At 48.3% G+C, this 26046-nt stretch overlaps 2 protein-coding genes across 9 annotated transcripts in view; one reads left to right on the forward strand and one right to left on the reverse strand.

Annotated features, from left to right (window-relative positions):
* ZDHHC23 (zinc finger DHHC-type palmitoyltransferase 23) lies at positions 1 to 13639 on the forward strand. 8 transcript variants are annotated; one of them, XR_008822413.1, is made up of 6 exons: positions 1 to 176; positions 388 to 1089; positions 1800 to 1967; positions 2793 to 3690; positions 3796 to 3880; positions 4940 to 7584. XR_008822413.1 is itself a non-coding variant. In XM_056342200.1 (5 exons), the coding sequence occupies exons 1-5, from the start codon at positions 70 to 72 to the stop codon at positions 13403 to 13405; spliced, it is 1056 nt and encodes a 351-aa protein (XP_056198175.1). In that variant the 5' UTR covers positions 1 to 69; the 3' UTR covers positions 13406 to 13639. The 8 variants fall into 8 exon arrangements, 5 of the variants coding, with proteins under 5 accessions (XP_056198175.1, XP_056198174.1, XP_056198173.1 ...); XR_008822412.1 differs by having other exon boundaries at positions 2793 to 3880; XR_008822411.1 differs by having other exon boundaries at positions 3796 to 7584.
* CCDC191 (coiled-coil domain containing 191) overlaps positions 10790 to 26046 on the reverse strand; it is a 21442-nt gene continuing 6185 nt past the window's right edge. The window contains 11 exon segments of the mRNA XM_056342189.1: positions 10790 to 12142; positions 13646 to 13800; positions 14147 to 14299; positions 15502 to 15645; positions 16763 to 16864; positions 18226 to 18308; positions 19853 to 19947; positions 20461 to 20930; positions 22274 to 22523; positions 23287 to 23477; positions 25367 to 25523. Of these exon segments, the coding sequence (XP_056198164.1) occupies positions 12010 to 12142; positions 13646 to 13800; positions 14147 to 14299; positions 15502 to 15645; positions 16763 to 16864; positions 18226 to 18308; positions 19853 to 19947; positions 20461 to 20930; positions 22274 to 22523; positions 23287 to 23477; positions 25367 to 25523 (1933 nt within the window). The 3' untranslated portion in view covers positions 10790 to 12009.

The raw sequence follows: 26046 nt of genomic DNA on the forward strand, positions 1-26046 counted from the left end.
CGCTGGCGGGCGGGAGCCGCGTCCCGCGCCCCGCGGCGGCTGAGGGGCGGGCGGCGGGGAAGGGCGGCCATGGAGGAGCCGCTCTGCTGCTGCGAGTACGTGGACCGCAGGGGCGAGAGGAACCACCTGGCGGCGTGTTGCTGCGACTGCGAGGACCTGGACGAGGGCTGCGAGAGGTGAGGGCGCCGCCACCCCCGCGGGGCCGCCCGGGCGGGCCCCTGGCCTCGGCTGGCGGGAGGGAGGGACCCCGGGGCAGCGGCGCTGAGGGGAGGGCAGCGGGGGGTGCGGGCCGCCCTCGGGCAGCCGGGCGGGGGCCGGGGAAGGGCCGGGGAGCGCGGCTGCCCGCCCGGCCGCCCGCCAGCCGGTGCCTGCGCTTCCCCCCAACAGGTGGCTGACGTGCCGGTCGCTGCCGCCGGGAGCTCTGGGGAGAATCGCCGACACGGTCGCGGACCGGGTGCGGGTCCCCTGGTTCGCAGGGGCCGTGAAGGTCAACGTCAGCCTCGTGCCGCCGCTGGTGCTGCTGCCCGTCTTCCTCCACATCGCCGCGCTGCACTTCCTGCTGGGGCTGGTCATCCTGACATCCCTGCCCGTGCTGGTGCTCTGGTATTACTACCTCACCCACAGGAGGAAGGAGCGGACTCTCTTCTTCTTGAGCCTGGGGCTCTTCTCCCTGGGCTACATGTACTACGTGTTTCTGCAGGAGGTGGTTCCCCGCGGCCGCGTGGGGTATGCCCAAGTGGTCGCTCTCACCTGTGGGGTAATTCTTATGCTTGCAGCTCTGTCTCGAGCCAAGAAGGACCCCGGGTACCTCCCCATCCCAGCAAGCAACGAGAAGGTGTCGCACCAGGGTTTGCCCAACAAGAGTGTTAGAGGGAGCTCCAACGGGCTCCATGGCGTCACCTCCTCAGGAGCCGCCAGCAGCCGTGCTGTGAATGGGGAAGCCAAAGGCTATTCCAGGCTGTCAGCTGAGGAACCAGAAGGTGTGAAGAAGGACTGGTGTGCTAAATGCCAGCTGGTCAGACCTGCCCGAGCAGGGCACTGCCGGCTCTGTGGCCGGTGCGTAAGGAGACTGGACCATCACTGTGTCTGGTAGGTTTTGCACTGCTGAATCTATACACGCCCTCTCTTTCAAGTTCTCTCCCTTTTTAAGTTAGATTCTTTTTTTTACAGTCCCTGTTGAATGGGGTTGCTGTTCTTATGTGCAAGACCTGGTGATGTCCTTTAAAACAGTAAATGTGCGTTTACTGTATTAAAGAACAATTTAAACAACTTTGTTTCTTGTAAGCGGGTTGACTTGATAGCTGATAACTTCTGCAGCGTACTTCAGAATTGCCTCTGGTTCTCTGCTGGTTTTCATTTGGGAGGGTTTTTTGGGCCTGTGGTTTTGAGTGGCTTTTTGTTTTATTTTTTAGGCTCAGTCTGTTGAGCACTAGCAGTCTTGCAGTTAAATTGCATTAGTGCTCTCCTGGGGCAAGGGAGCCTAAAGCTGCCTGTCTGCATGCAGTACTGGAGCCAAGCAGCAGCAGGGTATAGATATGTCTCAGCAAAGGATACCATACTTGTTAACAGTTTGAGGCAAACAGTCTACTACTGTTGCCCTACTGGTTTATTGACTTGTGCCTATAACCTTTTCATGAAAAAGCTATAAAGCTTCCTTGAATGTATTTCAAAGTTCTTAGCCTGTGTTGTATAGAAGCACCTTAGAAATTAGGTTCTCTTGACAGCTGGGGGAGGGAGCAGGAAAGAGAAGCCAGTTTCTTTTCTTTTTAAGCAAAGTATTCTCTTCTTTCCTTTTGGAGGATTAACAGCTGTGTAGGGGAGCAGAACCATCAAGCATTCATCCTTGCACTCTCCTTCTTCATGCTCACCTCTGTGTATGGAATTACGTTGACCCTGCACACCATCTGTAGGGGCCGAACTCCGTTTGTGGCATTGTTCTACTGCCCTGGGGCCTATTCTGACTACAGGTGAGAGATTTGTCTGGGAGAGAGCTGGGGTGGGAACAGGCTTGGTCAGGCAGCTTAGTTCCTGTTCATCATTCTGTGCTCTGGGCCAGTGGTGTTGGCTGTCAAATCTGACCAAAAAGTGCTCCTTAAGAAGCTCTGGAAAGCAGTGATGCATTACTGCTTTTGCCAAGGTGTGGAGCCTGAGACTCGGGGAGAGATCACCCTTTATTTGGAAGAAGTTGTTGGAGGAGCTGGGATTTGAAGTCCGTCTATTTTGTCCTATATAGATACGCCCTTAAATATGTTTGCCCCCAGGTGCAGGTAATGGTCTGAACAGTCTGGAATCTGTGCTGTCTCTTCCTCTCATCCCTCACTGTTTATCAAGGGACTGTCCCACTGAGTTACCTGCTTAGAACAGGCAGCGTTAATATCGGGCAGGGAGGGCGGTGAGGAGCATCAGGCGTGAGTTCAGAGACTAGCGCTACCACTGACGGGCAGAGTACACCAGCATGAGTGACTCTGCCCTCGTGATCTGTTGAGCGTGAACATCATTGTGTCCTTGAATAAGGACCCAGTACTTTTACAACAGAAAGAGTAAAGAGCTAGGTAGTGCAGTAGCAATGTGCAAGAGTAGCTCTGGTAGTGCTAAAAGCTCTCGTTAAGTAAGCCCTGAAGCTTTAATTTTGGGAAAGCCTTCAAGGATTATCTGATGAAAGCAGCAAAGTGAGATCACTGTGGCAGATGTAGACAGGGATTTGAAAGGATAGTGATTACCAGGGACAGTCATGCTAAAACAGCTGCTCCAAAACTAAATGGCTTCCTTCCCATCTTTTTCCCTGCTGCCAGCTCTGCTCTGTCGTTCACCTGTGTGTGGTACTGTGCCATTGTAACAGCTGGCATGGGATACATCCTCCTTATCCAGCTGTTGAACATCAGCTACAACGTGACTGAGAGGGAAGCTCGGCTGGCTCTGCGGGACAACACTGGGCGCAGGCTCCTGGGTGGGTTAGTGATAGACACTGGCCAGTATAACAGGGGTTTCCTATGCAACTGGGGCCATTTCTTGAGCCTGGGGTCTTCTCCTCCACAGCGCTCTGCTGAAGACATCGTGTGACACCTTTTTCTGTCGATGATGTTGACTGACTTTCTTTAGCAGGGGAACGGCCCCTTCCACTAGGACTCCCTCCTCCCACACACTTCCTTTGTGGTCGGTGTATGGGTTGCCTATCCCGTCACTGACAACATCAGAGGCTTTCCCAGGCAGAGTGGTTCTTCGTGTGCTGGAAGCCAGCAATAGGATGCAGAAAGCAGTAAGCCATATGCACAGACCTGGAGAGGAGGAGCCTGCTGCTTTTTCCACTGTCGGAAGCTTTGTGCAGCTCAGCTCGGCAGGAAGAAGAGCACAAGGTTTTGAGAACTTGAGTTTTCATTAGGTGTGAACCCTGGCATCAAGAGGAACCCACTGCTGGACTTCAGAGTGAGCACTGGCTCCTGCAGAGGTTAAGGAATCCTTGGCTCGTACCTGCATGTGGCATTTCAGAGATGTCAGGAGGACAAACAGATAACAGATGGACCGCTGCAGAAGCCAGGCTCTTTGGCTAAAAGAGACCGTCTAGGCAGTCGCTGAACAGCTCCCTCCTCTCTGGTGCATTTTTAATTTTTATTTTTTCCTATCTTCTCTTCCATCCAGCTATATACATGCTTGTACTAAGTGCCTTTGTGAGCAACATTTCTGTAGGACTCTGTAAGTTCCCTTCACCTCTTAACCCATAAAGTTGTTATTCCATCCCCATCTGTCCGACCGGGTGAGAAGACACTGTCATCTTCAATCTCATCGTTCTTTCTGCAGGCTGGGTCTGTGTTGGTTTGAAGGCTTGGCTCATCTCCCTCAGAGTGTTTCTGCTCAGATTATGGATTGTGACAGGAGACAGCAGGTAACTATAGCAAGTAAGGAGGAGACGTGTTGAAGCAACATGTAACAGCGGATGCTGAGGGGAAAACAAGAGTGCTGTCTGGTGTTACTGTAGCGTTATGGAAACTACCTTCCTCTCTCTGGCTATGGGAGAAGGGAGCCTGTGGGAGAGCAGACAGTTCTGCTAATAGCATTTTTGGTAGGTAGCATCTTGGTCTGTTGTGTTGCTAATAACGCAGTGATCCTGTCTCCTCTCAACCCAGTCACTGTGGAGCTGCCTTACTGTAGATCTGCTTTTTCAAGCTAGGAAGCCAAGGAACAGTTCAGCCTCTGCGTATGTAGGGAGAGGATGTGCTGGAGCCATCTGTTTCTTGTGGCAGATGACCTGAGCTGGCAGGTGAATGAATGTATTATGTGTTCTGCAAGGATGCCACTTGTTCCTCATCAGCCTGCAACTGTACTATTGCCTGGGCTTGAGCTTCAGCTGAAATACCAAGGTTTTGGTGACGATGGTTTCTGGTTTGTGTGCGTGGGGTCTTTTTTTTTTTTTTTTTTTCTCCTTTTTTTTCCCCTTTTTGTTTTAAACCTTTTGTGTATGTTGTTGGCCCTTCAGTAATGTGAAAGGTCTAGCTGGAAAAGCCTGGGACCATGGCACAAGAGTTGGGCCTGAGATGCAGAAGCAGATGGAAGAGCCTTGTTGTAGCTACTGATGTTTTTAGATGTGTGCGCAGCATGCGCAGATCATAGCTGTGATGATCTGATGCCGCTTGTGTGGCAGGCAGCTGGGGGATGTTGGCTGAGTGATGCAAATGCACTGTGCGCTGCTGTGCATTATCTCTGAAGGATGGTGCCTGGTGCCAAAAGGTGAGAGGGTTGAGGGCGACTCTTGAGATCGCTGCCGTGACATCCTGATTATGTGTCCCTGTTTAAGGTGAAGAACCTGTCCCTCCTTGCACTGTTTGGTTTCCTCAAGTGGCACTTTCTATAACCAGCAGATAATTGAGGAGCAGCTGTACTTGGAATGTGGCTGTGCAGAAAGTTACTGAGTGTCCCTTATCTCCTCTTACCTCTCTTCATCCAGTGAGCAATCCTTTATATGGAGGCAAAGGGGACACCTCTCTTGCTTCCTGCCTCTAACCAAACACACCAAGATGTTTCTGGCTGCTTCCCTGGCCCTAGTGTGAAGAAAAAAGACACCCAGGCAGATTGTGCTATCTGTTCTTCTATGACCTGACAGTTTGGAGCTTGGAGCCTGACCCTAGGAGTTTGAATTCACAGAAAGACGTTGCCTCCACCTGAGTTGTCTGTAAATGTTTCTATGGCACATAGGCGTTCTGTGGTGCTTGCTGAGATGAACTGGAGCCTGGCAACCCTGGAGAGCAGGATGCTGTGGGCTAGCAGGTTTGTGATCTGCTCAGATCTCATCCCGCTGGCACTTGGGAAGATGAAGGCAGAATGACATCCTGGGCTAAACGAACCCCTGCAGCGGAGGTAGCCAACCCCTCTGTCCCTGTGAGCTACGTGGGCAGAAATCCTGCACCCGTGAGCTGGATAAGCTCTGGGAGTGTTCCCAGGCTTGAGGTAAGTGGTTTCTCAGCGTCCTGCTACCCCTGGCTGGGGGAAAGCAGTGCAGAGCAGATCGCGGGTCATTTCCCTGGGATTGCCTGACTCTGTTGGGCTCAGTCTCCTACGGGCAGAGACTGGTCACTGCTTTGCAGCCTGTCAGCGTAGCCTTATCCCTTGTCTCTTGGTGAGCTCTGGCATGGGAGATGTCATCTGAACTGCTTATACGGAGACCCTCGGAGTGGTGGCCTCCCAGGCAGCGTGGGCTTTGGGGCATAGATTAGGAACAAAGGGTGCTGGACTAACATAACCGTTCGCTACCTTGGTCAAGCCCACTCCAGTATTGTGGGGGTGAAGTGCTAAAGTAAATTTTCTTTTTGCACTTGCTGCAGAGGGAACTGGAACCATTCAGGACACGAGAAGTGTTGTAAGGCTGGGTACTTTAGGAGGAGGCTGCAGTGCTGATTCCCCAGCCAACGGGAAGTTCACAGGGCTGTAAACTGCATAGCAGTGGTGACTTTTTTCTTTAAGGACATGGCTCTTGTTTACCATTCTGGCGTCTTCCCCAGAGGACTTACCTTGTGAATGCCTTGGGAGATGGGAAGCATCAAGTAACAGGATATCTAAAAAGCATCTAAAAGGGTAGAGGAGTTGCGAGCTTCAGATACATACTTTGGAGCTTTCCTTTTAATAGCCCTAAGAATCAGCAAGAAGCCCTTGAAGGGTAACAGTCCCTTTTGTACTTGTAGCAAGGGCAGACTGTTGTGATCTCTTGTGCACTAAGGGGACAATTGCTTTTCCAAGTATTTTCTTGCCGAGATTGTTGCTGGCCACACTGGTAGAAAAACGTTAAAACCTGGGCATCGGGTCAGTCCTTGGGCTCGCTGTGTTAGCAGCTGCCTAGATCCTTGCTGCCTGGGTGTTGGAGCAGTGGGAGCAGCCTGCCTTTGACAGGTGACTTGTGGTTCACGTGTTGTGGCCTTAAGGTAAGGACCGGTGCTGGACCAGTGTCTCACCTGTAAAACCATGTGCAGGTACCTGGCAGTCTAGAAGATGGTAAACCAGTAAAACAGTACTCTGCTGGCCCTTGGGAAGTTTCTCCCTAAGAGAAGAGGACCTAGAGCTGGTCAGAAGCAGGGAAGGATTTTGGTAATAGCTAGCCTTGAGGTTTCTCCGCCCAGACTTGGAAATTAGCTTATCCTGCTTTAGCCGTGACCTTTTAAAAGGTATTTGTTGTTTCACGATTAGTGTGGACTTCTGCAGGGCAACTCTTAAAGGGCCAGGGTTCTGATGTTGCTGCTGTTGTAGTGTTAAAGCCCCCCGTGTTCAAATGCCAGCACCCTGCTGTTTGGTAACTGTAAGAACTGTGCACCATTAGAGACACCCTGTAAACGGTGGCTTGGCACTCTTTAACTGTGTCTTCTGACATTGTGCTTTTTTTGTAGGCAAGTCACAGGTCCCCACATCGACTGTTTCTCCATTTAACTTGTCCTCAAATGACAAAAGTCACTGGTGAGCCTGAGTTGGCGCTGCTTGTGACTCCTAATCGCGTTTCAGCTGTCATGCTATGATGGTGCTTTTTTTTTTTTTTTTCTTCAAAGTGTCTTAATGAAACCATTTGCTGTAAAATGTCTCCTGAAGATAAAATGGGTACTGCCTCACTGCCTAATGTCTTAATAATGTGCTTGGTTTTTTCCTTCTATATGAATGTATATTGCCTCATTAGGGCAGGAAGTGTGTGTGATTATGGATGTGTTTTCCTGTATTGCTTTCAGTGAAGAACTCTACAGTTTCCTAGGATTTTCTTCTGCTATCAGGATGTTTGTACAGCAAAAATCTTCCTGCAGACAGGTGAGGTTCTTTCTGAAATGTGGGAAGTCAGCCTCCCAAGATCTTGTCTTTATGGAACTTCTGTAATGATAATGTGAAGAATGATGGGCTCTGGAAGAACTGTCTGCCTTGGAGAATGGGTAGTTTGGGTTTGGGTTGTGGGTTTTTTTTCCACTCTAAGCTTTAGGAAGAAACTTTGTGAAACATATTTGTGAGCTTTGTTGAAAGGACTGGGGGGGGGGGGGTGTGTGCGCGCGCATGTGTCCATTTTGCATCATATTCAGTGTTTCCAAATGGATGCAATTATGAATCAAAATAAATTATTAGAAATGATCTGTGGAGTGGCCTGTTGATTTATGACAACATGCTCAGCCAGGTCAAATGAACAAAAGCTGCCATCATCTCATGGCTGTTTATGTGTGAGCTGAACTTGGGAATAAGGGAGCAACAGGCTACGGAAAAGCTAGGAAACAAGTGCTCTTCCAGTTCAGCAAGAGTTAATTTTTGGGTTTGTTAGTTCTCGATAGCCTGGAAACTAGGGATGTTCCCCCACAGTGGGGATCTGAACCAGGATCTTGCATCCCATGAGCAATCAATCCATTATGAGTGGCATCAGGCTCCCAGCCTGTTGTCCAGTGTCTGGCTTGCCCTCCTACACTTGCCCACACAATAGATCCAGAACCCCTAAAAGGAACAGTCTCTTAATTTAAACCCTCTTCTAAGCCATGTTTGGAAATGATGTGGATATTCTCTGTGCAGTGGGAAAAGATGTAGCCTTTGATTCTGTTGGTATATTGGGACATCTGCTGAAAGGCAAGATGACTTTCAATGAGTAGAATCACAGGTGCCTTTTGTTCCCAGAGCTCTGCTTTGATTTGCCTGGGTGGTACTTGCGCCTGCTGTTCAGCTGTTTCTCTTTGAGGATTACTTTGCACTCGCTGACAACGAGGACCTTGCGGTAGCAGTGAGCCGGGCTTGTAGTTAGGTGAGAGCGGTGTGTGCAGAAAACGTGTCAAGACTTCTCACACCCCAGCAGCCACCAGCTTCGTTAACTCCAGTGCTGATGACAGGGTCACGTGAGACTACTGCCTCTCCCCAGCTCTTATTTTTTTTTCCCCCCTTGCGGCTTGCCATGTCCCCCCGCACAGCAGGAGCATGCCTGGAGTGGCAGCTGGTGCTGGGGAAGGCCAAGGTGTGCTACTGCGGCCGGTGTCTGTAACAGGCCGGCCAAGATGCGAGCTGTGGATCAGCCTGCAGTGGTGCGTGGACCCGTCCCAGGCTAACTGCAGTCCCCAGCTACAGTCTCGTTTGCCTGGGAGGAGGCAGAGGGAATGGTTTAGTGCTTCACGCAGTGTTTCAAGTCCAGTTTGAGCTGGGCCTTGGAGGCTTTGAAGGACTGGTGTACAGATTCACCGAGGAGAAGATGTTCCTGGTTGAGGTCTTTCGGAAAGCATGCAGGAACTCTGGAGGGCAGGTGTCTGCGGGGGGTGGAGTGGAGGGGGAAGGGGAGTTTGCAGTCACTTCTGCGTTTGCTGTTGCACCGAAGTGAAAATCCTCTCTCCCTCCCTGTGCAGGAGAAGGAAAGTCTGGCTGTGCAGCCACCTCCCTCTCTTGCTAAGAAAAGCAAGGAGCTGACAGGCAGGAGCGTGCCTGAGCTGTGAGAGTGTGGGCTGATGACCAGCATTAAGGCATTGACATCTGTGTCTAACCAAGCACCGGAGCAGGAGGGATGCTTTGGCACAGCTGCAGGCTGAAGCTGTTTCCTTGGTCTAACAAGCTTTTCTGTATGTCACCCTCCTGCTGGGAAATGTTTGCTGGAGCTTTAATTTGCAAAACACTATCATCATGCCAGGGATTTTAGGGGTGTCCTGTGCAGTCTCTCGGCAGCAGCATCAGGCACAGCCTTGCTTCTGCCAAGGAGGCAGGAGTTGTTTCAGCCAGGTGTGGACTGAATGGGGAAGTCGAGGGGCTTCTCCTCTCCCCTTTGATTCAGACCACGTTCAGCGTGCATGCGCCTGATCCCTCAACGTCATCCCTGTCCTTCGGCTGGATCCAGCTGAGGCTTCAGCTCTGTGCTAGCGCTGCGTTAGCAGTAGGCAAGGGCAAAGGGGTGCCAAAGCACAGGTCCTCCTGGGTCTTCTGGCTTCTTGCTGCTGGAATGTCCAACCAAACGGTGTCTTACCTGGAGAATCAGTTTTTCAAGGCTACTAAGAATAGAAGAAAACCCTTGAAGGTGAGAGTTTTGGAATCAAAGGCCGGTTTCTAAAGCAAGCGTTGACAGTACTTCGAGTTCTTTGGGGGGGATTTATAATCCACATAAGCAGTATTATTTTCACGGATGGTGAGTGGGAGCTGTGAGCCTCGACAACAAAATGTGCAACTGTGGCATTGCTGGGAAAGAATCTGCAGTTCAGTAAACGGGATACTCCCCTGAGTAGCCAGTGGTTTGGGGCACCCCTTCAGCTGTGAGGTGCAGATCCAACACCTGCTCAGCCTGTTGCTGGGGTCAAGACCAGGCTGCACGTGGGTGCACCCACTCTGCTGCTCTGTATTCCTGCTACTGTCCTTACAGCTGCAGCATGTCCTGTCTCTGGCTGGCTGTAACGCTTCCTTCTCTCTAGCTGAGAAAGGATATGCCCTCACCTCTCATCCTCTGGGTTGCTGCCCTCCTTATGCCGTGAATCCAGATGGATGGTGGGCTGGAGACTTTCCCTGCTGTTTGTTGCCAAGCCTGGGTAAGGAGGAAGTCAGCTTGGGAAAAGGCCACCAGTACTTGGGGAGCGTAAGAGCTGATTTGGAGGTGTTCCAGGAGCTCGTTAGGCACTACGTGGGAGAGGCTTCCAAAGGGAGAGAGTGCGCTAAGAGAAACTGGGTTGCCGCTGGTAGCACCCAGCGTGGTTGCTGGCTGCCCCTGGGTTGCCGCTGGTAGCACCAAGTGTGGCTGCTGGCTGCCCTGGGGTGTCAGTTTGGTAGCTCAGCCCCCAGCCCCGCTCCTCCCTGCCTCTTTGGCTCAGTCCTCTGCAAATGATGCCACCCTTCTGCAGTGCCGGTTCTTTCCTGCAAGGCAAGTTATTCGGCCCTCTCAGCTTATCGCTTCCTCTCACAATCTGCTTTTTAATGCAGCCAGATGGTCTGTGCTCGCCCACACTCCACGCAGGCACCTTCAGCTCCCTGCACTGGGATAATGCGCTCATCTGACCTGCTGGTGCTCAGGTCTGTAAGCAGCCTTTGGGAGACGTAAACATCCATGGGTTGTAGAGGATGGCAGTGGGGGGTCACCTGGGAGTGACAGTTGTCTTCAGATCTGTGCCGAGAGTCTCGCCTGGCTTTTCTGGGCAGAGGGGCTCTCCGACTGCACCCCCGTGAGCTCTCTGCATGGACAGATTCCCAATGCTAAAGTTCTGGAGCCTGCTGCTGTGCTTCGGCACCTTGACCTGCCCTGTACCACTTCGCCTGCAGCGCTTGGTGCCAGTCTGGGCCCCTGACGCTGGACTTCTGTCTAGTGCCACCCAGACAGCCTCTGACACAATTAGCACCACCAGCTCAGTTGTGTTCATTTCAGATTCGGGTTTATTGGAAACTTTCCGTGCATATACAGGTTTTAAAAATTACCTGATGCAACAGATAACAGTAAACTGTTTTCTTGGCATTACCCAAGTGCTCCCTGTACTGCCAAATGCTTTTGGAGAGAACTTTGCCTGTCTTGTTGTGAGGGGGAAGTCATTCCAGATTCCTGCCTTATGCTGTTGCTAAGACAAGACATGCCGTACCTTAACGGCATTCCCCTGTCTGCACTGTGCTGCAGGTTAAGTTTGAACAGTGATAGGAAACTTTCATTTTAATCATGTCAGCTTTAGCTTATGTAAAAAAACAGCCTGCCTTTTTCTTGGATTTTTAGGGTGTTTTGAAGTGCTGGATCAAGCAAAAAGGCCCAGATAGACTTGCACAATACATCCTTTAATACTACAGTTAAACAGCTTAGAAAATGTTTAAATGACAAGAAGATAGAGGTTTATAAACTTGGAATTGCTGCTTGCCACCAGAATCAAAGCGCAGTGCTTGTGAGCTGGCCAGTGCTGTGAACTAGGCAGTCCCTTGAAAAAGAATCCAGGTTTTAGGTTGTTCATACACGATGCTGTGATCTGGATTGTTAGCAAATATGATCTGCATAAATAGCTCTTCCCTCTCCTCCTCCCATCCAAACTCTCCTGGCACAGTTAGCTAGAACCTGTTCTCTGGGTGGCCAAGTTCACAGTAGTGGTTAGGGGTCAGCTGACAGTCGGGTCTGTTTGCTCTCTGATCAGGCTGTCACCCTACAGAGTGCTGGCAACAGAAAAGCACCAGGTGACTGCTTAAGGAAAAACAGGTGCAGTTCAGTCCTGTGCTTCCTGTGATGGAGGAGGATTTGTGTCAGTGCTGCAGCTCTGCGTGTGGAAACGGTCTTGGCCCGAAACACGCTCTGTGCTAGGGTTTGGTTACCTAGGCCGTGCTGCCACCAGCCAAGACACTTGTACGGAGACTTCACACGAGGAGGACCTTGTGGGGAATAACCCCCTGGAGTGCAAAACAAAACCATCAGAGAAGTTTTCATATATGCTTCGTTTACGACAGCAGCGACCCCAGGGAGCTTCCTTTGGCCGTGAGACCGTTTGCACTGGACAGGACTTCCCCTTGGATTTGTTTCAGTCAGCAGGAAGACAGCACTGAACAGCATCAGTCTTTCTGTCCCCTTTCCCAGTCTCCTTTGACTCTCTTCTGTCACGTTCGGAAGTTGGGGAGAATTTCAGCTACTCTCCTGCGGAGCTGGTTTCTCCTTTCCTCCCTCTCTCTTTCCTTTTTCATCAGTAATGGGTACTGCCTCCACGCCTTGAACGCATTCAGTGTGAGTCTCCTTAAAAAACATTGGGGACAGAAGGAACAAAGTGACGTGTACATAACAACAGGTAATCAAAAGATTAGTTCCATTTGAGGGGGGAACTCCTCTATAACAGCTGCGGGATTTGTCCTTTCTGCTGCTAGTCTGGGCTGTGACATGTTAAATATCTACATGCAGATCACTCCATTAATATGTCAATCACGCGAGGGAAAAATAACACATTGCCCTTCTCTATTCCTCTCCCTCCAGAATTTTGCTCCTCCCCCTGACAGGATTCATTAGCTGGTGTTTGCTTAGCACTCTGAAGATGAAAGATGTTTCTTGAAGAATAAACAGAGTCTCTGAAAGCAGTTTCTTCAGGAAAAATGCAGGGTCCTTTGGTCCTGACCAACTGCTTGTGAGCGCAGGCAGCTGGGCTCTTAATTCTTACCTGATTTTAATCACCCCACCAAAGGTGCCTTGCCTTGGGTTCCCATAGGGGCCATAGGGAGCAACGGTCCTGTCTAAAGAATAGTTTGCTATGCCAAGGTCTGAACTGCCCTTGGCCAGTCGCTGGGGGAAGAGAGAATGAGGAATGACAGGTGATTATGCTCCTAATATGAGACCATACATAGAATGAATCTAGTCTCTTTCTGGGTCTGAATTTTCCCTGGTTCCTTCAGTTTGATGGCTTGTTGGGTTAAACTGTGCTCTGTTCTGATCTTACTGACACAGCAAGCTAGAACAGGTTTGCTCTACCATGCAAGAGGTGAATTTAATTTAATTATTCCTCCGAGGTGCTGCAGATCCTGTTCGGGCTATGCACAGGCGCAGCCTATTCGTGACTCCATGCAGCTGGCATGCTTTCATGATGAGGTACGTCAACACGCTTCTGTTTTCTGCTGAACTTTGACAATAGTTTTTTTTCTTCCTGTTACAATGCATGGCTAATGCAGTTACGGGACAGGAAGTGAACTGGCTGCATCCAGCTCCAGTCATGATGGGCTGAACTGTCTCCTGCAGTTCTCACTGTCAAGCCAGGTTGACAATGGCATAAAGGGAGAGCTTCCTTAAGCAGAGTTTCTAGTTGATCACCTTTGGATTTGTGAACTAAATCATCTGCTGTGGACAAAGCAGTACAATGTAATTCCTGCACAATCATTTGGCTTGCTATAATTGTACTTAAAAGATTTTCCTCAGGCAGCTTTTAGCAGAAGCTGCCTGGCTGGATCTGCTAATCAGCTTAGAAAGTTTCAGCTACTTACCTGCTTTCACTGTATTCTCTTTCAGCAGGTTTGAAAGTCCTGCGAAAGTTACTACTGCGTTTCATTTTCCAGGCTACATGGAAAATTCTTACCAGAAACCTCTGCTGATGTTGTCTGTGCATATCACAGAAACAAAATACCAGCAGTAAAGAACCTGTTTCACATGTTCTCGGGGAGCTCACAATTGATCTGTCAAAATTGGTCTCTAAAATAATAATCTGTAAGTTATATGAAACCTAAGTAAAAAGAACTGCTGGCAAGGGAGCGCACTTACTTGTTACTGTGTTCGGTAGCAATCTTTAGCTTCTCCCATAAGGTACATTTTTCTTCCATGATCAGGTCAAACCATGCCCAGAAGTACTTCCTCATGAGGCAGGCTGCATGGAGGGCACTCGCTCTCTCCTCCAGACTGGAGAGATAATCCTTGTACTAAGGAAGAAGGACAGAGAAAGAGGAGAAAAATGGTTTCTTCCTCCCAACCCCCAGCCCAATAAACCAGAAACAGAGCAGCGCTGAGACTGTAGCAGTGAAGGGTAATGGGGACAGGAGTGGAGGAAAATCAGCAGGGAGCAGGGTGAGAGTGCAAAGGTGGAGGAGGAGGATGGAAAGCGGTGAGCTGAAAGGTCTCTGAAGAAGGGAAAGACGTTGCTGGAATGGGGACAGTGCAACTCAGCCAAGGCTGGGCTGCAAGCGTATGAAGCGGCACTCCAGTGAGGGGGAAGTGTGGCAGCAGTAGCTTGCTTGGTATCGTTTCTCTGCTGTGGTGCAGGCAAACCTTTAGCCAGTTCCTGAAGCCCCGTCGCAGCAGCATGCAGGAATAGAAGTCCTCAGCCTGAGCCGCTTTCTCTGTGAGGCTCCTCTGGGTGTCCTGGAGCCAAGACACCAGGCACTTCCTCTGCAGGCCCAAGCAGTGGTGCCTTTGTGCCGTCTGAGTAAAGACAGCAGAGACAGCAGCTAGTGACTGCAACTAGTGATTACATAAACATAAAGCTACAGGAAACCGGGTACGCGAGAAAATCACCTCAGCTTTTTGGGCCCCTCAAAATGCAGATCTCTGACAGCTTGAATAACTTACAGGATAAGTTCCCCCAAGGAGGGATCAGCATAAGGAACAAGACAAGTTTCTATCAGGCTACTGCTGTGTCACTTCCAGAGAACAGCCTTTTGAATTAATTAGATGCTCAGTTTAACCTGTTGTGAATGAAGCAGACGCACGGCCCGTAACGGTTTAGTCCAGCCCCGTCCATAACGCTGGCCAGCAGGGTGGACTTTCGGAGCAGCTGCTATCCCTCTACTCCCTCCCAGCCGGAGGCCTATGTGCATTTGCTCGAGTGCTGTAAGTAGCTGCAGTTCCAGTGACTTAAATGGAAGTTTGCCAGCTTAGCCTTGGGCTCTGGCTGAATCTTCAGGATACGGCAAGTGGTATTAGTCCACCCCTGACAAGGCATGCCAGCTCAGTCATGTACAAAAATGTTTTCATTAGCAATATTTACGTGTCAAGGTCTCAGAAGCTACCGCTTGCTATTCTGTGCTGAAGATACGGCCAGGCTAGAGCAGATCACTGGATTACCACCTGTGGGTGTCCTACATCTAGCAGCAGCCAACGCTGCACCAGCAGCAACTCCAGAGAGAGGGAAAACCCTAGCGATACGCTGGGGTTAACTGCCAGAACTACAGTGGCTTGGCAGCATCTTACTGATTGGCTTTGCTGTGGAGCAAGAGAACAGGCTCACGTCATATAACTTCAATTTATTTTTTTGGCTGTATCATACTAAACTAACTCCCACTGTGTTATTGGCATCAAATCACGTGGCAGTACTGCAGACAAGTGGAGGCTAATAAAAGATGACTTCTCATTAGATTGAAATTCGTTCCTTTCTCTGTCCTTTTGGTTCCTGTTTAATCAGCTACAAATAAGGATGACAACTCTGTGGCTTTTTGATGACCTTTCATGATTATTGTCAGATGGGCTGATTTAAAGAGCTAATACAGGTCAGGATGTGCAGGGAGATTTTTTGCTTTTCCATCTCTACCTTGCTTAAGAGCCTATTAAGGCTTCTGCTAAGTGCTGCATCCATGCTTTTTCCCTTCCTCCCATGGCACCAGTCCTTTCCTCTCCTCAGCACTTACCACCAGGTTTTCCTTGGCTCGCTCCCTCAACCTTTTCCATGGCACCATTCCCAGTTTTCTGAGCAGGACCTTCTCATAGTGATCTCTGGCCTTTTTCTGGAGCTGCTGCTCTTCCTCCAGCATCCTCTGCTTCTCCAGCTCTTTCTACAATACAAAGAGCAGTAGTTTTGATTCACTCTGGGTAAAAAGGATGTTAAGCAATACCAATGGATTATCACACTGGAGCTGGAGGTCCTGACCTGACAGGAAATGGGGATCTGCATCTTTAGCAGTGCAGACCAGACATGACCCTGTGTACTAGAACCTGTGATAGAAAGCGGAGCAAATGGTCTTGAAAATTCTCCTGGAAGATGATGGTATTTCTGGACATTTCCTTGGGCCATGTATGAGCACGTGGCCTTCCCTCAGCACCGCAGTTTGGTGTTACTGTAGCAGATACATAGTCTGTGGCTACCACCAGTGCTGACACAGCAGGAACCTCCTCTTCATGGGGCTTCATCATGTGGGGAGGGGAGCTTTGAGGAGGGCAGCTTTCTATGTTTATAAAACTGGACTGAAAACATGTCCAGAAATGATTCTGAGTTTACACATGGACCCTACCTCTTAGTCTAGCCTAAATAGTGGGTGTTATGTAACTGTACAATATTACTTTTGGCTGAGACTCGGGGATGAAGGTCAAACATCCTAAAACGCTCAGTCCAAGTAGAGCAGTAGTTGTAGGTCAAATTCCTGTAGGATTTCAAGTGCGCTATTTGGGTTATCAGGACAGCTCATTTCCAAGTAACAATAATGAAGTGGGACTGTTCTTAGGCTAGCTCCTAGGAGAGGAAGCTTCTATCGTTCAGGTGGAATGTTGCCCCCAATCTAACTGTCAGGCTTGTTTACTTTTAAATTGTGTGTTTGTGACTGGTATCATTGTGTATACTGGAGGGGGGATACAAGTGGAAGGAGCAGTCTGAAAGCAGGCTGAGCATGCTGCCAGTGGGGGGGGCTTATGTGGCTGTACCTCAGCAGTGAAGGCCCACCAGCTGGGCCCTCTAGTCCTGCTGATGAGACAGATAATATATACTTCATAACACGTTCAGTCCACGGCTCTTCCTCTAATACTGCCAAAAAGGGGGAAGGTGGTGAGTGGATATAGCGGCTCTGCTCTGCTAATGAAGACCTTCAGCTCACATTGGTCTGAGTGAGTGCTAGCGGGTAACGGCTCCGCTTCCCTATCCCTGCTAAAGGGGGGGAAACAGGTGAGGTGTTTGGTCACCAGCTTCTGCTGCCTTCTCTCCTCCCGTCGTTTTTCCTGCTGAGCTTTCTTTTCCTCGGCCTCTTTCCTCTGTCGTGCTTCCTCTTCAGCCTTCAGCTGGGCCTTGAAATGGAGAAAATGGAGAAAGGTAAAATTTAATTTGGTGCAAGTGACCTTTTCAGAGAACACAGACCTCTAAGCTTTCCCAGTATTCCTCTAGTATGGACCAGCACCTGAAGCTTCAGAAGGAAACAGACTTTGTCACATACTAGACATGATCTGTGTTGGACAGTGAACAGTGGAAGGGAGAGGAAGAAGGGACTGTTCTTTCTATTACATCTATCTGTCTATCTATCTTTGCCCTAACTTACAGTATTTGCCCACTCCTCCTCTAAAAAAATTAAGCCATACACCAAGTTATTCATCGATAACCTGATAGCTGAAGTCAGTTCTGAAGCCCTGGGCTCTGCTCTGAAGTTTTACTTCTCCATGCAGAGCAGCATTACAGGTACCCAAACATTTCTTTCTCCGAACACTGAAGGTACTTCGGTACTGGCCATACTTGGCAAAATATACTTCTCTGAATGTTTATCTACTCCCCTTGCAAACCCCACTCTATTTTCATTTCACAAAGCTTTCACTCTCAATGTATGTATCAAAGGCCTAAAACCCACAGGAACCATAATGCATGATTATTATGACTGTGCTTCCTGATTTCTACAACTGTGGCAACTGCAGGTGAGGAAAACTAACCTGGTGCTTGTCTGTCCACTCTGTGGTTAGCGTTCTCTAGAGCTCATTTCAGCCTCCTGTGTATGTGAGTGCACCTCTCTTGCTTGCAGAAGGAAGAAATGCTGGCTGTTTTAGGACCCCCAGTTCTGAGCTTTCTAACCTAATACAATTTACTATCCATGTTTTCAGTAACAGCTTAATGCCCTGAAGCTAAGGCGGCTCCTCTGTTAGATGTGTGTCACGGAATTTGGGTATTAACTATGCAAACATTGTCAGTATCTTCTCTCTTCAGCAGAGATTTGCTAGAAAGATGCAGGATTTTGACTGGGTGAGACTGCATGTCCTTGAACTGCACATGACCAGACAGGAAAGGCAGGGGAAGGGAAATCACCATTGGCAGGTCCAGTCAAGTGGATGTCTGCAAGCACTTCCATCCTTCCCATCCTTGGCAAAGACAAGTTACGGGGTAGGTGTTAAAAAAGTATTGGGAGTAAGGGAGGCTGCTTCCAGAATTGCAGCTGCATTAACATGAAGTGTCTGCCTGAGATATGGCACAGCTAGTGCTGTCACCATATGCAAATGCAGTATTAACTACTCCTTTTGATGTGTGCTGGACATCTGCTTTCTCACAAGCTATAAAACTCCCGTTTTATATAAAGGGCCTTTTCTTGGTCTCTAACTTTGGGGTTAAAACAGCGTTTCTTGTAACTGGAATGGTGTGAAAGAGATATTACACTTTCCATTTCCCTTACCAATTTTGCCTCTTCTCTTTGTTGCTTGGCTTCTTCTAGTTTCCTCCTCCGTTCTGCCCGCTGAGTTGCTCTCTCCTCCATAGCTATAGAAACAGAGGATGTAAGGCTTAGTGGAAACGAGCTATAGGATAATGGCAGAAGTTGGGTGAACAAGGATGACCACTTCACTCTACTGCCAGGCCCCTGTTGACCTGCAGTGGCCAGACAAAGGGACTTGCTTTCTGCTGCTTCTTACGGCTGGCAGCGTCATGAACAAGGAACCCACAAACATTTAAGAGATGACTCAGGACTACCCAATTAGATTCACTCTACCCTCCTTGGCTGACAGTCACAGCCATGAGGCTGTTATGAAAGAAGCTGTGTTCAGGGTTTTATCCCCGTCTTCCCTGATTTGAGAGCTGAGGCTCGGGGGACTTGATTTGGCAGCAATTGCTAGGAGGTCTCCAGCAAGCTCCAATTGCTTAATTATAGGGCAATTTCATGATGGAAAGCATCCCTGCCACAGTGACGCACAGGTACTTGGTCCCACTAGTGAGAAACTGCTGCTTGCAGTTTATCTCCCAAAAGAAGCATCAATGTGGTGATCTTGTTGGCTATCAGCAAAGGTGTTACAGTGCTGAGGGGACCACACAGAACATGCAGTGGAGTTGAGAACCCATGCTTGCTGCTTCTGAAGCGGCAAACAAGGCACAGGCTAGAGCAACTGATAACTGGGGGGACTTCAGTGTGTTGACCACAGTAGGTTTCCTCAGATTCTTTTCTCCTCTCAGCTGTCGCAGGATTCTCTGTCAAGGGAAAATCATCCAGCGATACCTTATTCACTGCATTTTTTTTGGATCTTCAAAAAAAAGCACTTGAGTGCTCTGAAAATATGCTCACTGTCTCTAAGGCATACAGTTCAGGCAAATCAGAGTTGAGTGATGGCTTAGACTAGGTAGCATCAGAGCTGAACACAGTGATCCCAAAACTGTTAAAACATCACAATGATCATATTCCAGACAATCAGGACCACCCCCTAGTTGATACGGAAGGACATGACCTAGGGATATAACAGAACCCGATCTTAATTTACTGCTTGAAAAGGTTGTGCTGCATGTTTACCATGTATATGCTGTTCCAGTGTGGGCATGGGGGGGAGATATCTCACAGAAGGCAGGGGTCCTGAGCTCCTTCCCCAGCCCTAGCTACTGTTATCTCACAAAACCTTGGGTAGGCACTTAGTTCCCTTTTGAAATCTCAATACCTCTGTCAAAGTTAGATGAAAATGTCTGGTCAGTTTAAGTGTTACTTGAATGTACGATGACGGGAATGAGACTGACAGCAAAAAAACCCCTGCAGAGCTGCTCTCTCCAAGTCCTGTCACACCAGAAACAATCACAAGTGTTAGCCACCACTGCGTACTAAGCACTGACTTGAGAGGCTTGCAGTGGCCCGGGTTTTACAGATGCCTGACTTGGGCATGAAGACAGATCCCCCTCTCACAGCGCTGGTCAGGCTGGGAAAGAGGGCTGAGTTTTATTTGCATGCTGTCATCAACCAGTAAGGCTGAGGCAAATAAAGGGAAAAGTTCTCAGACAAGCTGTTGAGAGAAGTGGTCTGGAATGGTCTTTGCTACCTAGAACAATACCTTTCAGTATGGGATGAGGTGAGATCAGCTGGCTGGAGGGCTTCCTGCTTTGCATCACTGCCCTGGTGTTTGCTGGCTTATGAGAAACAGGTGGACTATGAAAAGAAAACAGAAACTCATCAACGAATGTGGTCAAATGATGTTTCACACCTACCACCTATTGTTGAGGAACAGGCCTTGTAATTTCTATTCCCCGTTGTGCTGCATTTTCATTCTGAATCCCTGATACACCTTTCTTCTGCTTGAAATGGGATTAATGATGCATCCTTGCAAAGGAGTCAAGTACCCAGGGCTGCTGCATGTTCTGAAATACTGAGGATGACACTTTCTTTTTTCCTAACCACATAAATCCCTGCTGCTACTACATGTGACACTCTAGTGTTGCTGTTTCTAAGTGGATCCTGTATGGATCACATGATGTCAAGCCATTGCAAAAAGGGAGGACGGAGAACTGTGGCCAGCCTGATACTACCCTTGGGGCTAAGTCACAGGTGAGAGAAGAGCAAATAATGCTAGCGTGGCTGAAGTGCGCCCGCCAAATTCTGGCTCAACTTGAGTAGGAATGAGACATGCTGACTAATTGAGCCTGCTTCATCGAGGGCATATACCTCAAACGGGTTGTATTCTTGCACCTGGATTGTTCTTCCATCTTCGGTTTTTCCTCCCTGATTTGTGAAGCAGAGTTGTTAAGCAGCTGGGTTACAGCCGTGCCTTGTGCTGACTCTTCTTTAACTCTGCTCAGCCTCTGATCTTCCTGCAGTTCAAGGATCAGCTCTTGCTGTTTCTGAAGCTGCTGCCTCTGCTCCTCAATCAGACATCGCTGGAAGTCATGACAGTGTTCAAAACTGCTACCATAAGCAGGAGCTGGCTTTGGACCAGGTGCCTGAAACTGCTGGGGGAGAGTGGCTGTTTGATTCCTGTACACAGCCTGGTCCTGGGCACTCAGGGCTGCACATTTTACGGTCATCTCCCAGGCAAATTTGGGTTTTCTGTGGGAATGAGATGTGTGAGCAGCATCCCAATGAGAGTTGTCTCTGGTCTGGTCAGGTTCTTTCTGTGTGAGTCCAGTTTCAGTTGGCTAGGGGGGAAAAAAAAGAAATAAGGAAAACTTGGCATGGATTAGAATGAAGTACCCTTCTGCCCTTCCTACGCAGTAAGTATTTCTTTAATGCAGATTGGTGAGATGCCTGAGAAGTAGGGTAATCTCAGCTGCGCGGTCTTTATCCAGTTCCTAGCCACAGCAGAGGGGCCCTGTTATGCACAAAGTAACAGGTTGTAGGAAAAGACTGTTAGGGAGCTGTGTGCCATTTCACTGGGAGGAAGAAATCCTGATCAGGCAAGAGCTCTGGCAGGAATATATCCTGACTATTTTGTTAGGGAGCACAGCTCAGGACAGCTCATTTCTCAGGGGTCAGCTCATTATTCAGGGATTAGCACTGTCCCTTTTGGACTGTGTTGTCCCCACTCAGAACTCAGATGGAGAATAAAAGAAAAAAATGCTGAAGTGATCTACATGGCTGATCCCTTTTCAGGTGGAAGAGAAGTGTACAAGGTGCTGCTTCCTCGTGCCTCTTCTCCAGCTTTGCTAAGTATTACCATGAAACTGGTGCACAGTGCAGAATGAAGCTGTACCTTTTCTGACACAGGGTTTTTCTCTGAAGAAGCATCAGATGTAAGATCTGCTTTCTGATTCCTAGGTCAAACCCCAAATTCAGTCTCATCCTTCCAGCACAAATTTTACCAGTGCATCAGATGAAAAACAGGGGCCTACTAGGATGATACAAGCACTGCAGGAAATCAACTTTTGCTGACACTTAAGCAAACTAAAAGGTTGACCTGTAATATGTGTGTGTGAGCTCTCATGCTGGGATCGGGATACTGCTGTGGTACAGGTTTTATAGACAGAAAGGAAGGGCAGGCTCTGACCTGATAAATGCCAATTTAAGGAAGCTAGCTCTGATTCTCCTCTCCCACCTCCTTGTGATGCACATTATCTGAAACAGCCACTGACAACTTTTTTCCCCCATGCTTAAAAGCCAGAGAGCTGCACTGGCATGACAAAATCTCTTGTCACGCAGTCAAGCATTATTCTTTTTAAGTCTAAGCAGGCATCAAAGATGTAACTAATCTCTCAGCAAAAGCGATCTGGGGTGGGATGCTCATTGCGACTCACAGTACATGAAGGGCTGTTCTTTGTCATTATTAGAGATTATTTTTAAAACGCATCCATTGTCCTTCACTTTTGCCTCTGATTTTTAAAGACTTCCCTCCTGAACAGTTGCAGGCAGTTATGTGGGGGTCACCCTGGGAAAGAAGCTTTTCTCTGGGACAATGTACTCTTGATTTCAGACTGCACAAAAGAAGTACTTTGTAAGAGTACTGAAATGCCAATAGACAAAAAACAAAATGGGAAGGATTTACCTTGTCTTGCTGCAAATCTTGATGATGGTTTACTTCTGCTGTCCCAGGCTTGTTAACCTCCAGTGGCCTGTCCAGACCACCCTGCCCCAGTGACACTGCCTCCAGCAGCTGTGCCATCTTTCTCTTCATCTTCTCCCTCTGGATCTGCAGCTCTTGCTTTTCTGTCTCTGCTCGGCTCCAGCGCTGCCATGCCAGAAAGCAGCAGCGCAAAAGCCGTCACCGGTTATGCTCTGCAGACAGTTGTTTTTTCCTGAATGAGAAAGCACTTGTGTTACGACAGGAGTGAGACTTCTGCAGGCTTGAAACAATTGCAGCAAGTACAGCAGACCAGGCTATGGCATGAGGCCCCATAATTTCCTGAGTCTCTTTTTGTGGCCTAACTCTGAGGCACTCCAAAGCTGTACAGTTTCTCCAAGGAGGAGTGGGAGGGCAGAAAGGATGCCCATTATTTTGAAGTAAGTTTCCCTAGTTCACATTTTGCAATTTCCTGTGTCATCTGTAGGACAGGTCTGAAAGAGGAAGTTCCCTTGCCAGCTGCACAGGGGGAGGTGGCAGTGCCTCACCACACAACCTGCCAGACACCTGCAAGAGCAAAATTTTCTCTGGCTGATAGGTAATTCATCCAACAGCCTCCTCAATGAAAGACACTGGCCAAAATGATCTCTGCTGTACTGCTACTGAAATAGGAAATAACTATATTAATCAGGAATAAATATGGCACCTCGTATTCTCTGGGGTCCAGAGCAAGCCAGGGTGAGATTGCCAGGAAAGATACCTACAGAGCGAGTGAGATGCAGGCTTGTTGCAAAGTGCTAAAGCTCTTGTTTATCTCTGTCCTCCTTTTCATCTGTGCCGCAGCGTCTCTGGCAGACTACAGGCAGCGTAGCAGTTTTCTCAGAAAGCTACCGTTTTCCCCCTGCTGGCTAACTGGCAACCCCCTTTTACAGTCCCTGATCACTGCTGTGCCCAAGTACTACTGCAGTAGGAAGAGTGCCACAGTGTAGGGTCACTACCTGTTTTGATCTCGGAGATGAGCTTCCAATTGCTGTGTCTCCTGCTCTACCTTCTGGGCCCAGGTATATTTTCTCCAAGCTCGCAGGGCCTTCAACTGGCATTTCCAGTCAGCAAAGGCTCTGGCTTTTCCCATTTTAATTCTGTGCTCCAGAACGACTTTCAGCCAAGCAGAGAAATGTCGCTGCATGCACTGCATGGGAGAGTTTCAGAAAACCAATGAGAAGGTACAGCCCGTCACACAAATGCTGATCTTCTCAACCCTTCCCCTTAGTTGACTTTCCTTTTTGAGATTCTTTTTAGTATCCCCACTTTCAACAATTACCTTGAGGGTAAAAAACCCAGTGCAGAGCATGTACAGGTCTTCTACAAGAAGCAGAAAGGGACTAGAAGGATAACGTCATGGGGCTTTATGCTTTTGAGTGAAATGCACTTAGTTCACCAAGTATAAAGGAATAAAATGGGTGAGGATCATAGAAGTTCTAGAGAGGAAAGTAATTTCAAAATCTAGAAAATGTCTTTAAGATGCTACAGTTACAAACACTTCTGAGAACAGTTCACAAATATCTCCCATGGGCCACTTGTTTTTTGGTGTGTTTTTTTCTAACTTAGACAAAAATTAAGATACTTCCCAGCATGAATTTATGACACAACCTAAGCTCACCCTTGTTCCAGCATGAAGCCAAACCTTTCCCCTGTTGTGTAATTAGACTCGCTGCCTCTGGGAGTGATTTTCATTGTACAGAACAGCAATTTGCTATCTAATCTACCCCATGATTCTAGCCCTGTCACTGCAACACTGTTCATTTTGATCCTCCTAGTGGGTCAACTCACAGGACTCAGCTGTTCCCCTTTGTCGTAATGCCTTGTTTTAATTGCATTCCTCTCACTCACTGAAATCTCCAAATGGAGACTTACAAAACGGACAAAATGTCAATGCATTAGCCATTTCTTTCTGCTTTAGGAAAATAATCGGAGTGTCACTATTGCTTAGCTCAGCTAAGCACTGGCTTCTCACATTATGCCAGCCCTAAATTGTTCTGTGGTTTCATTCAGGCTTATCTTCATAGCTTAAATTGGGCTGGAGAGAGGTTGTGTACCGCTAAACAGTAGGCAAGCTCAAATCCAGCAGACGGGCAGATGAAGTCAGCCATGGGGAGAATCACCATAAAAGCTGTGGGACTCTTCTATAAAAGAAATTCTAGATGTAGATAAGTAGGCGTTAATGATGATTGATCTATTAATTAAAACCATTACCTGATGGGTGGCATTCATACCTGCACTCAGGGAAATTTATTCCCTTTGCTGAAACTGCCCATATAAAATTAATTCAGTACAAAAACATTGCTCTTTAATTGCAAGTATTTGATACAATTAGGTGTTTAACCCAGAGCTGGCCATGGTGACAGGATAATGAGGGTAAAAGAAATAGGTTCCTACTAGAAATTACTAAAGTCTGCATGCTTGCCTCGAAAGAGCTGTTGCAATATCACAGAATATCCTGCTGCCCCCAGTGGGAGTGGATCCCTGAGGAACCCATTACTGTGGATGTGCTGGCATACTTCAGTTCTGGGAGACCCACTTCAAAATTCATTCCAGGCCTCAGCACTTCCCTTTCCTCTCCCTGCTCCTGCACCAGGATCTGCAAGGCAATCTTTAAAATATCTTCCCATGCACACAATAAGGTCTTCTCAGGACCTTTTGTGCCACTTCCCCCTTTTTACTTTCTTCCTCAAGGGAAAATAAATCTTGCTCCACTGCCTCCTCTGTGCATCTGCCTATTTCTCAAATGCAGAAGCCTCTATGTTCACAGCTGTCCTGAGCACCACATCTTTTCCACAATTCTAAGTGAAACTCCCACTGAGTACACTTGAGGCACAGACACAGTGGGGATGGAGGCTCAGGATTTCTCGCTCCTAGTCTTACAAGATCATTTTTGCCCTGCTCTTCTGCTTTCCTGGTATCAGAAGGACAGCTTGGAAGGAGTAAAAAATTCTGATAACCAGGACTTTTTACTTCAGTTTTGCAAATGTTAGCTGAGGGCAGGTAACTCGGTCTCAGACAAAGAGGGGTGATGCTCACTCTTTGCTTATTGGTGTGAATCTTGCGCAACAGCTCCTGAGCCTTTCTCTGTTTCTCCTCTCCTTGCTCCTCCTCCTTCGGGACCAGGAGTGGTGATGCAGTAATAGATACCTCCTGCATTGACAACTTCTGACTTTTTTCTTGTTTCTTCCCCTCCCTGGAAAATGAACAAACATACAGATCTAATACAATGAGAAAAGTATTGTAGCTCAGATTCCACTCTCTTTTTGGCCAATCCTAAGAGAACCACCCCTGCAGCTTCGAAAGCTGCTGATTATTTAACTCAGCCTTCTTAGAAAACAGCCTCTGTCATGGTTTAAAAAGTCTGGAGTGTTTCCAAAGTGTAGCATGCAGAAGAAAACTGTAAGATTTCAACAAAGCACTTGCATTAGAAGATTTAGGATCTCAGGGCTGCCTAAGCAAATAAACGGCATCCCTACGAGTCACATTTCTGACAGTTCAAGCTCAGCAGAAGCAAAAATAATGTCTCTGCAGAATCCTCAGCAAAAATGCTGTTTATTCTCATAGCAGAGGAAGTATTGTAAGTGCTGGGGAGGGGAGGACGGGGAGGGAAGGGGAGAGAGGGAGCATGTGTGCTGGCTTTCATGCTGCATTACACACTACCAAGGCTTGATGCGGCCACAAAGCTGATGGAAGGAATGCATGGTGGTGCAAACATG

This window comes from Falco biarmicus, chromosome 5 (assembly GCF_023638135.1).
Source record: "Falco biarmicus isolate bFalBia1 chromosome 5, bFalBia1.pri, whole genome shotgun sequence".
NCBI lineage: Eukaryota > Metazoa > Chordata > Aves > Falconiformes > Falconidae > Falco > Falco biarmicus.